Source organism: Euleptes europaea, chromosome 18, assembly GCF_029931775.1.
Source record: "Euleptes europaea isolate rEulEur1 chromosome 18, rEulEur1.hap1, whole genome shotgun sequence".
NCBI lineage: Eukaryota > Metazoa > Chordata > Lepidosauria > Squamata > Sphaerodactylidae > Euleptes > Euleptes europaea.
Window position 1 is genome coordinate 38,443,356 of NC_079329.1, and position 11,891 is coordinate 38,455,246.

Below are 11,891 nucleotides of genomic sequence, written 5' to 3' on the forward strand. Positions count from 1 at the left end.
TTGAACCCGAGTAAAGTCATATTTGCAAATTTATGGCAGTTTATAAAGGCCAAGGAATGCTTCACTTTAACCTTAAAACAGAGCAACAGGAAGCATTCCAATTTGGGCTTTTAGCATGTTTTGGAGGATATGACTGTGGACTGAGATGCCATAGCTGGCCCTGCCAGGAAGCAGGAATGCCCTGCCTGTTGGCCCTTATGGCAACCCTAAAGTGATATTATTTACTTTGTTCATAGCCCATCTTTCTTGATGGGACTCAAGGTGGATTACGGGTTTTTAAAAAATCAGTCATGCAGCAAAAGACATTCAGTGAATAATGCACTAGGACCAGGATCGCAGAAATGGAAAACAGCGTGAACAATTCAGACGCTCCGGGTCGGTTCACCAGCCAAGCGCGCTGATGCTCTGACGGGGCTCTGCTCCCAGCCAACAGCAGCACAGGAAGCGACTGGCACCCCCTCTTGGCTTGTGCCACTTCCAGCTACGTCCAAGTCAAGCCCCTGCTGTTTAGGGCTGTGGAATACCTTGAACTGGCCTTGATCACGCTAGTACTCTCTTCTAAAGCATATCTACACCCCCTGTAACCCAAAGATGTGGTGAACCCACAAGGGATCCACACTCACTCCTCTTTATTCAGGCATACAAACTGTGGCTGCCTTACTGGTAGGGTTGCCAGGTTGCTGGAACCGGCGAGCAATTGCCCGCCGATCCAGCAGGCTGCTGGGAGTGGTGGCCACGCGTGTGACCTGCTTACATCACTGCCGGGTTTACTCCCAGAAGTGCCGCAACATGACAGGACGCTTTACCACTCAACCCCCACACACACCCCATTTGCAGGGTTTGAGTGGTAAAGCGTCCTGTCATGATGCCGCACTTTTGGGAGTAAACCTGGCAGTGACGTAACCACGTCGCATGAGGCTGCCCAACCCTACCCAAAAAAACCTCCCACTGGTGAAGAGGGAGGACCTGGCAACCCTACTTCCCAGGGGATCAATTCCCCCATTGTGCAGTTTTACATGGGGGTATTCTCTGAGAGCCAGTGTTGTATAGTGGTTAAGGTGTCGGACTAGGATCTGGGAAACCCAGGTTCAAATCCCCACTCGCGCCATGGAAGCTTGCTGGGTGCCCTTGGGCCGGTCACACACCCTCAGCCCTGACCCTGGCGAGTATTGGGATGGGAGACCACCGAGGAACACCAGGGGCGTGACCCAGAGGCAGATCATGGCAAACCACCTCTGAATGTCTCTTGCCTTGAAAACCCTGCATGCAAATAAATATATATATATTCTCTGTGGTTTCTGTGGTCATCTCCCCCTGCCCCGCAAGCCATTCCTCACTCCTTGGGCCACTGGAGGGCTTAATGTTAGCTTTGGCAGGTGGAGTTGGTTTCTGTGTGGCTATAATGTTGAAGCAACTGCTGTGTTTTCTTTTAAGTAGCAAAAAGCTCCCTGTTGGCTTGAGGGGAAGGGTGGACTATCAGGTGCAAGGGCACAACAGCAGTCAAATGGTGCCAGGATGGGTGAGAGCTTTAAAAATATGCACCTTCCCGTCCAGACGGTACGCTAACCTGCTCTGACTGCAGTCTTTCCTGAAAGATTGTAGTAAAGCAGGTCTGAAAAAGATGGTAGCAAAGCCGGGGAGATCCTGGAAAGTAGACAATAGGAGGATGTGGATATGTGGATCCTGAAAAACAAAAAGCCATCCCTGTTTGGAAGGCAGGCGCAACGAAACAGCGGTGTGGCTGCAGACCGAATCAAGCTCTGGAGCACCCACCGTTGTGTCTGTTTCCAGCTGGCTGGGCTGGGGGTTGACTGGGCGGGTCTCTTGACAGGCAGAGCCTCATCCCTCCCGCCAGCCGCAGCCAGCTGTGCGTATTACTGATTGGCTGACCCTCGTGCCAATCACAAGGGCAGCCCCTCCTGCCCCCAGAGTAGCATTTCCTGCTAAATAACAAAAACAATGGATATGCTGCTGCTGCTTTTTTTGGGGGGGGGGAGGCGTCAAGTAAACATTTAATAAATGGCTGAATAAATGTATTAGAACAGTCAAAGCCTGCCTGAAGCACGGGAAAGGCTTGAGCATGATATAAATACAGCAATAGAGGAGTGGAAGCAGGGAAAAGCAGAGCTTGCCCTGCAGAAGAAAAATCTGCATACATGCGGATAGTGAGATAGATCTGCATGACCCTTAAACTGTTTCAACCGATTTCCTCTTTCTAGCGATCCCTGGGAAATGTAATCCTCTGAAGAGGAAGCTCGGAATCTGTAACAGAACCATCAGTGCATCCCCCTGAATAAAATCCCCAGGTCCCTATGGGAGAAGCCATGAGAGTTGAAAGTGGTATAAAACTCATGTACGCGCCCACTGTAGAGTAGCACACTCTCTTCTTCACAGGACAGGAGGCCGTCGACAAAGGAAAGCCCCTCCATGAACAATCTTCATGAGGTTCGAGCGGGAGAGACAAGCGGGCCTCAGCCTCCCAAGCGCGTGCCAGGCTCATCCTGGGAAGAAGAGCTGAGCGAAAGCGGTAAATACCAAACCCAGATATGAATTATCCTTGTCTCAAAAAAAGAACCCAGCAGGGGGGAGAGGCAGGTCTTTAGTTATGCAGCAGACTGCATTGGCAAGGAAAAGGGCATGTTTCATTTGCGGGTGGAATAGGGCCGCCAGGTCCCGTTCTGCCCCCGGCCGCCGGTGGGGGATGTGGGGGGTAGAATTGCCAGATCCAGGTTGGAAAACTCCTGGAGATTCGGGGATGGAGCCTGAGGAAGACAGTAACCTCAGTGGCATGGAGTCCCCACTCCAAAGTGTTAATATTCTTCGGAGGAACTGATCTCTGTAGTCTGGAGATGAGCTGTAATTCTGGGGGATCCCCAGGTCCCACCTGGAGGCTGACAACCTAAGATGGAAACAAGTCTGGGTGCAGTAAATTCAGGTGGATTCTGAAATAACGGTGTGACAAGATACCTGAATTTCCAAGATAATGTGTAAAAAGACAGATCTGCCATTAAGTTAAAGCTGCCCATTTGTTCCCACAAAAGAAACAGAACCTTGAAGTGAAAAGGAATGGCACTCTGAGCATGGTAAGAGATAGGAAAGTTTTGAAATCCTGAAAAGCCAGTTCACAACTATTTCTCCAGGAGCAGGGCAAGGAGAACTTGCAGCATCCGCCACTGGTTAATTTGGACTTTTCTTTCTTGGTTTTGTGTTTTGTTGGGTTTTGCACTGTGGGCGTTTGAGTAGGGCTTACAGGTGAAAGGCTGGTGAAGGACTGGAACAGAAGGCTCAGAATCAGTCTGATGTTAATGCTGAATAGGATGGTACCACTTCAGATTGTGGTGGGGAACTTTTTAAAAACCCATCTCTTTTATTAAAAACAATTCTCCCTGCACATCCAGGGCTAAGATCAAGTGCAGTATCTGGACATCCAGAAAGTATTTACCTATGGGATCATTCGAAAATATGATTCCCCCTCCCCATGCAGTCTGAAATTATATAGTCCAAAATTCTGTCACCTCAAATTGTACAAAGGGGCTTGATTTGAACATGGAGCAGAATGATTTGGTACAGTCCTGAGGTGATCTGGACTGTTACTTCACACCGTTCAGGGGATTCCTTCTCCCTCCCCCTCCATTTCTCTCTCTTGCATTAAATGTCCCTTCAGGCTGAAAACTAGCATGACAGGGAACAGGCTGGACTGGAATATTTCTTCCTGAGGTGCTAATTTTCTACTTGTGGGGGATTTCTTATCTAGGACAGCAGTAAAAAATGGCATCCTCTACCTACAGCCTGAAGCTGTACAGGATTCTACCACCTCCTTCTGCTGCGTGTCTGACCAGGATGTTTCATCTCAGTTGCCCCCTCCCAAGACTCAGCCAGCCCCTCACTGGCCTCCATCTTCTTCTGTCCTTCTGCTTGGCCTCCTGTGGCACCAGCAGTAGTGGGTGGACCGGCCCCCAGAGCCACTGCAGGCATTCTTGTTGTTCAGGGGTTCCCTAGAGCTGCTGATCTGGGCCCTGGGTCTCTTTGGATCATGTGGTGCCAAGCCTCAAGCAGCCATTCTAGGAAAACTGCTTGAGCATCTCTGTCCATCCTAGTGGTACCCGTTTGCTTCCCCACCCACCACCCCCGCTGCTGCCGCAAGAAACTGGAGCCAGCGAGGATGCTCGGAGCCGCCTCCAGATTGAAACAACACCGGCTAATTTGCTGCCTATGATGCCCCTGCCTGAGGCAGGCTGCAGGGCGTTCAACCGCGCCTCGGAGTGGGGCTGACGTTGTAGGGCACCCTTTGACTGAGAAGGCACAGTGAGAAGAAGAAGAAGAAGAGTTAGTTTTTATATGCCGACTTTCTCGCATATTGAGGAGACACAAACTGGTTTACAATCTCCTTCCCTTCCCCTCCCCACAACAGACACCCTGTGAGGAAGGTGGGGCCGAGAGAGAGTGACTAGCCCGAGGTCACCCTGCTGGCTTCATGTGTAGGAGTGGGGAAACCAACCCAGGTCACCAGATGAGTGTCGGCAGCTCACGTGGAGGAGTGGGGAATCAGACCTGGTTCTCCAGATCAGAGTCCACCATTCCAAACCACCACTCTTAACCATTACACCACGCTGGCTGAGAGTGCCTGTGAGTCCTCTCTCTGCCTCCCCCACCATGCACACTTGATCAACAGGAATGCCCCTGTTACGCTGGAATCCTCTTCTCCTCCGTTCAGAACTTCTTGGCCTTAAGAGAGGTTAATTAGTAACGACCCTGCTGGATCTAATGCTGCCAACTTCAGGCTGTTCCCCCCTCCTCTCTATCCCCCAGTCTCTCGGCTGCTACCCCCCCCCCACCCTTTGTACTTCTTGATTAAATTGGCCCGGTGTTTTTGCCAGGGGAGTTGCCTGCTACCCAACAGGGGCCCTGTTTTACCTTTCCTTTCAGAACAAACAAGAAATAATGGCGATTCAGATTGTGAATTTGAGTACCCCGTCCAAAAATAACACAAACAGAAAGTTATCAGTGGGCAAAGGATGCCACTCAGATACCACCCTCTGAGCGGTCTCAAGTTGATCTCCCCCCAAAGAAAAAAGTGTAGAAAACCTCAAGGGTAGGGTTGCCAACCTCCCAGTGGTGGGTGAAGATCTCCCATTATTGAAACTGATCTCCATGCAATAGAGATTAGTTCACCTGGAGAAAATGGCCACTTTGGAAGGTGGACTCTGCGACATTATACCCCACTGACATCCCTCCCCTCCCCAAACCCCACCCTCCTCAGGCTCCACTGCCAAAATCGCCAGGTATTTCCCAAACTGGAGCTGGCAACCCTACTCAAGGAAGTTCAAGTCCTATGAGGAAAGGTTGAAGTTGCTGGGTATGTTTAGCCTGAAGAGAAGACAGAGGGGATATGATAACCATCTTCAAGTACTTGAAGGGTTGTCATATAGAGGAGGGTACCGAGTTGTTTTCTGTTGCCCCAGAAGGTCAGACCAGAACCAACGGGCTGGAATTAAATCAAAAGGGTTTCCATCTAGACATTAGGAAGAATTTTCTAACAGTTAGAGCAGTTCCTCAGTGGAACAGGCTTCCTTGGGAGGTGGTAAGTGCTCCTTCCCTGGAGGTTTTTAAGCAGAGACTAGATGGCTATCTGTCAGCAATGCTGATTCTATGAACTTAGGCAGTTCATGAGAGGGAGGGCATCTTGGCCATCTTCTGGGCATGGAGAAGGGGTCACTGGGTGTGTGTGGGGGAGGTAGTTGTGAAATTCCTGCATTGGGCAGGGGGTTGGACTAGATGACCCTGGTGGTCCCTTCCAACTCTAGGATTCTATGATTCAGAGGAGCAGAAACTGCTCCTGGCTTCTGTGAGCTCTCTGGATGCCTGGAGCTGTCAAACCAAAGCACCTCCAATCCACCTCTTCATGGAACTGTGGTCTGCTGGTGGTGGGTTAATTAGAATGAGTTGGGGGCTAACGCACAGGCCACTCAGGGGCCTCTGTAAGCCCTCTCCAAACTTGAGTCACAGGCTAACCCCAGAATGTGTGTTTTGATGCCAGGGGCTAAGCTGTGGAGGCTGTGAATCTTCTGAGAAGGGACAAGGCCCTTTCCCTTCAACACTGAGCAGTGGAAGCTGCCTTATACACAGGCAGATGAGTAGGGTTGCCAACCTCCAGGTAGTAGCTGGATATCTCCTGCTAATAAAACTGATCTCCAGCCGATAGAGATCAGTTCACCTGGAGAAAATGGCTGTTTTGGCAATTGGACTCTAGGGCATTGAAGTCCTTCCCGCCTGCCTCAGGCTCCACCCAAAAAATCTCCAGGTATTTTCCAACCTGGAGCTGGCAACCCTACAGATGATTAATATTAATATATGACAACGAGTCTCGTGCAGAGATCTAATTGATGGTGGCAGGGATTGACCCAGGGACCTTCTGGGTGCAAATAGCTCAAACGTTTAGTGGTGTAGGACAAAAGATGTAAATTTGAGGCAGGCTTAAGCCCCAGCAACTCTCATGCTAGAAATTAGGACATTATTTCCAATGCAGTGGGGACCCTCACAGCACCCTTGGGGGGTGAGATCAGAGAAAAGCCAAACAAGGGACCCAGTGTCTGTCCCCTCCTCATTGTGGACCCATGTAGAGTTTTACTTTATTTATTTACTTTATTTATAGCCTACTTTGCTCATTGAGACTCAAGGCAGATTATAATGCAATAAGCACGAGACATCTATAAAACAGTGAGATCAAATTAAGATCACAAAAATTATAAATAATGCAAAAAATATCATCATCATTTATTGAATACAGTCAATGACCAGCATAACAATTGCACTAATATGATACAATTACCCCATGTTTATCGGGCTGTCTCTCGTGCCAACAACCATCTCCGTATTCGGATGGCAACGTAACAGAACTTCGCCGCTGTGTGTGAAGCAGTGGTGTTCTCATCTTCGAGTAGAAAACTTGCCATCGAAGTGCTAGCATGTCTAAAAGAACTAGAGTACTCATGAAACCTGGCCAGCAAAGGTAGAATTAGGCGATCCCTAATATCCCTGTAAAATTCACAATTCAATAATGTATGTGTGACTGGCTCGATCTCATTAGCGTTGCAGGGGCATAACCATGCCTCCATAGGCCAGTGTTGAAATCTGCTGAGCAGGGCTGAAGGGAAGGTATTAAATCGGGCTCTAGAAAAGGCCCATTGATACTTGGAAAAGGTGCTAGTTGCTAAATATGGAGCAGCAGAGATTCCTGCCCATGACTTTGATATCCTGTATGAATTTGGAAGGAGAGCTGTCTCATTTTGCATCTCAATATCAGTAAGGTATTGGTGGATTAATGTTTCACCCTCCTGAATCCTAGTTCCAATAATTGTTCAAGGTCTATGCCTAACGTGAACAATTTTTTACCTATCCCTTCACTCCAAGTAGATTAAGGGATGAGAGGAAGGAGGAAAGGCATTAAACATGTTGGATGAAGGTGTACTTTCAGCCAATAGTTAATAACCATCCAAGTCCTAGTTTCCACTTTTAATAATCCCACTTCCTGACGTAATATTGCATTGGCGGTACATCTAGGAACATGGAAGAGAGCCCTAAGAAAGCCTGATTGCGTTTTTTCTAAAATAATAAAAAAATTATAGGGGCCCAATTGGGCACCCCAGGTGAGTTGTAGTAAAGTTTTAGCTAACAATAATTTATTGGCTTCAGGCATAAACTCTCCCCCTTTTGTACGATAAAATCTGAGGATAGCTGCAGTGCTCCTTTGTGCAGAGCCAGTTACTGATTGAGTATGAGCAGTCCTTCCATTATATTGGAAAACAACACCAAGGTATTTGGGAGGGGAAAGTATCAGACATCGTATGTCAGAGGAGAGTGAGTTTTTCATGCTGATGGATGACGCTTTCAGAGAGATACCAATCCTGGCATCTCTCATTTGACAAATGAACCCCTGTCTCCAGGACCAGGGCGTGGCATTTCCCTGCTGCAGATTTCTTCCTTTCCCCCTGTATTGTGCCATAGATCTGCAAACCGTTCCTGTTGAGAGGGACTTTGACACGGCAAGCGTCTCAGTCCGGCAGGAAGTGGATGAGCACATGAGGAGCACCATCCGGGCCCTGCAGGAGGACATGGAGGAAGTGATGAGGAGACTCAGCCACCTGGAATCGTTGGCCTCTTTGCAAGTATGTCAGTCATTGTTGAAGCTGGGGGTGGGCGGGTGGCATTTAGTTGTTTTATACATTTATTTATCACTTTTCACTATAAAAGCTCTCAAAGTGACTGATGGGAAAGGAAAATGCCGAAGTAATGGACATGTAAGGTGGTGGGCTGCACCTGCTTGACAGGCTAGTACAGGGTTCCCCAACATGGTGCCCGTGGGTGCCATGGTGCTCTCAGCACTTTTTCTGGCACCCACCAAATGTTTTTAGGGGGTGGGTGGGGCCAGGTGGTGCGTTTGCCCAGCAAGGCTTCTGATTGGCCATTGGAGATTTGATTTTTAATTGCCACAGCACATCAGCTGCCAGAACAGCACAAGGATCTTCCCTGTGTGAGTGAAGGTAAGCTGTGGCAGCTATTTTGTGGTTGGCCCCGCCTCCTTCAGCAGCCATTTTGAGGCCACCATTTTGTGGTTGTGCCCACCATGTTATGTCAGAATTCCAGAGGTGCCCATGTGCTCAAAAAGGTTGGGGAGGCAGACCTAAAGGGATTGTAGGAAGGGAATGACAAAAAATAACTGATCAACAAAACCTACAATTCTCAGCTCTCCTCAACGTGTGCTTCTTCAGACATACTTGGGGCATAAACATCTTCAGATTGTCAGATTTGGGAAAGCGAAAATATTTCTGCAGTGGAAAACTGGCTCCCTAAATACAGGAATCTTTTAACAGGTGGAAACATTTCTGCGTTACCAAACAGTTTCAAGAGATCAGGGTGAACCATTAGTGGAAGGGAACCTTTGGGTCCAGCCCATAGTTACAGCACTCTGCTGGTTGCAACGTTTCAGACCTAAGAAGAGCTAGCTGTCAGGACGATGCCAGGAAGCAGAGTCCGATCATTAGTTTACTTGCTTTCTGCTTGCTTATATTGTTAATTGTACTGCACACCTGCTCAATAAAGACCCTCTTGCTGTGTGTGCTTATGTATATATTTTATTTAAAAATCTGTATTATATGTAGGTGTTTTATCTAAAAGTTATATAGACAAACCTGTTAATAAAGAAAGTATACTGTGAGATAGATTCTTTACTGGTATGCAGTGTTTCACTACAGCTCAATGGTGGTCTTGAGGGAACTGTAAAATACATGGGGGGAAAGGTTAATAAAATATAGAGCATGAACAAATCACTACAGCCCATTCCTAAAAGAGGGGTATTTAGGGAGTGGCCCCCACGGAGGCTTCCTGGCCGCTGAAAATAAAGTAAAAGGCTTTAGTAAAATTCAAAAGGGAAAATGCCCCCATAGAACAAAGCGAGGCTACCCCACCCAAAAAGGTGACGTAGCAACGCCACTGCTTGAGGGGGTGTTCCTGGGGCGAAAGGGGTTAGGAAACTGCCTAAAGGCAGCTCCGCCCCGGGAATGTCCCCCGCACACACACACACGTGCGCGCACACACACACCGGCATGGGCTTTCCCTTCCGGGAATTCCCTGCTGGCATGGTGGCGTTGGCAAAAGAATTTGGCAAAAGAGGAGAAATGATGGAAGCATGTTAAGAAACTGAAAAATAGGCTGAACTATGCAAACTTAGAACCAAAGACAAGAAAAACATTGAAAAGAAATCTCTTTCTGTGTGCAAGTCCATCTGTTCAACGGTCAGACTTGTTTTTTTAATAGATGATAAACCTGAGACAAAAACACAAGTAGGTTGGATTCACCCTTGAAAACATACCAGGAAGGGCCCTTGGAGGGCCACTGGCAGCCAGGAGCAAGCTAAGCCGAACAGCCCCTGCGATGTGGGCTGATGGTTGCCGCTGCAGGTTGGATTCAAGCTGAATTGCCCCAGGCAGAGCACAGATTGGGATAGAACACAGGCCTGCAGCATGTATTGTATGAAAATCATCCCAAAACAGAGCGGCTGAGAGTCACCGTGCCCCCCAGAGCCTCTTTAGCACACACCCCTTATATCATAGAGACCTAGGGATGCCAGGTCCCTCTTTGCCACCGGCGGGAAGTTTTTGGGGTGGAGCCTGAGGAGGGCGGGGTTTAGGGAGGGGAGGGACTTCAATGCCATAGAGTCCAATTGCCAAAGCGGCCATTTTCTCCAGGTGAACTGATCTCTATCGGCTGGAGATCAGTTGTAATAGCAGGAGTTCTCCAGCTAGTACCTGGAGGTTGGCAACGCTATAGAGGCCCAACCCAACTATCATGCAAACATTATTGCCTGACATGCCCAGCTCCATGGGGCCCCTGGGAGACCAGGACCCCTGGAATTTTGCCCCCCCCCCGCCTCCCCCAACTGGGCAGTCTTGGCTGACAATAATTAGCACTGAAGTACTGATGGATGTTGCTAATTGAGAGTTTTCTTTCCTTTTCTTTGCCAGGCATCCAAGTCAGAGAACTGCCAGACCAGCGAATTGCACGTGGCAAAGGTAGGCTAACACCTTCGGGAGGGGCTGTGGCTCAGAGGAAAAGCCTCCACTTTCTATGCAGAAGGTCCCAGATTCAATCCCCAGTACCTCCAGTTAAAAAAGAACAGGCAGTAGGTGTGTACACGTAGCACACTATGGCTGGTACTCCAAATGCAACCTCCGCATTGGCATCTAAACGGGATTGGCTGCAGGCGCTGAGGTGGGGGACGCAACAAGTCGTAATTTAAGCCAGAGCTTCTCTCTGGAATGCAAGAGTTTTGAATGCAGGAGTTCAGCCTCAAAAACAGAGGAAGTAATAACAAAAACAAGCACGGGTGCCTCTGAGCATTTGTAAGAAGGCCTTGGACCTCCGCTGCTCCCGGTCTTTTCTTGCTGTCAGCGTTTCCCCTGATTAACTGGCAGGGGCATTTTGACAATAAATAAAGAGCGCCAGTTGCAAAAACTGACTGTCCTAAGTGTGGGTCTCGGCAGGAGTCAGCAGGGGGAGCCTCTTCGTCTCCCAACACCCTCTCATCCTTCCAGGCCTGGTTTTTTAACCCCTATTTATTTGTCTCTGGGTCGTACAGGAACTGCCCCATCAGCCTGCACACCTGACTCCGCCCACCTTGTTTTTCCTGCTGGCTTGGCCTTTCCTCGTTCAGTGGCTCCTCGGGCGTTTTCAGAGCTGGAAGAGGTGAATTGCGGCCCATTTTTTTTTTTTTTTTTGCTTTTTTAAAGCTGCCTTTAAAAACCCACAGTGTTGGCAGCAAAGACCGGACGGTTTGGAAGTGTAAACACTGGACTCCTGCCACGCTTCTACCTGCCAAGGACTGCACACGTCACTCTGGGCCCGAGCCTCATCGCTGCACTTCTGGGGTGGGGAGGGGAGGGGGTTCATAATTCTGATTAAGGGGAGGGCTGGGGAGAAAGGGCCGCCTGGGGGAAATGAAGCGAGGAGCATCTCCCATCAGCATTAACGAGGGTACAGTCAAGGGCTCAAGGGATGTGATTTCTCAGGACAATCCCGGGACAAATGTGCGTTGCAACATGTAGCACTTGCCTTTGCAAGACTTTCGACTGGAGCTGGGGGCAGGCAAGGCTCTCCTGGATCCTTGTGCTCGACTTATTCTTTATTATTCTCCTGGTGCTCGACTTATTCTTTATTTTCTTGGCCATTGACCCACAAGCAGCCCCCCCACTCCTTGCTGGTGACCAAGGGGAACATGGCATCCCTAATTGGAATTGGTTTGGATGCGGTTGTTCCACACATCTGCCCTTCTTCTACATGTGTCTTCAATAATAAGAATTTTCAAGGGAGGGGGCTGTCTTCATCTGGGTCGACAC

General features: G+C 48.9%; 1 protein-coding gene across 1 annotated transcript in view; it reads left to right on the forward strand.

The window, feature by feature from the left end:
• The window catches only part of ACBD4 (acyl-CoA binding domain containing 4), a 28,376-nt gene extending 17,131 nt beyond the window's left edge, over positions 1-11,245 (forward strand). The window contains exons 6-9 of the mRNA XM_056863325.1: positions 2,395-2,527; positions 8,005-8,166; positions 10,516-10,568; positions 11,135-11,245. Coding sequence (XP_056719303.1) covers positions 2,395-2,527; positions 8,005-8,166; positions 10,516-10,568; positions 11,135-11,245 — 459 coding nt within the window. The remainder of the gene's footprint in view (positions 1-2,394; positions 2,528-8,004; positions 8,167-10,515; positions 10,569-11,134) is intronic.
• The last annotated feature ends 646 nt before the right edge of the window (positions 11,246-11,891 follow it).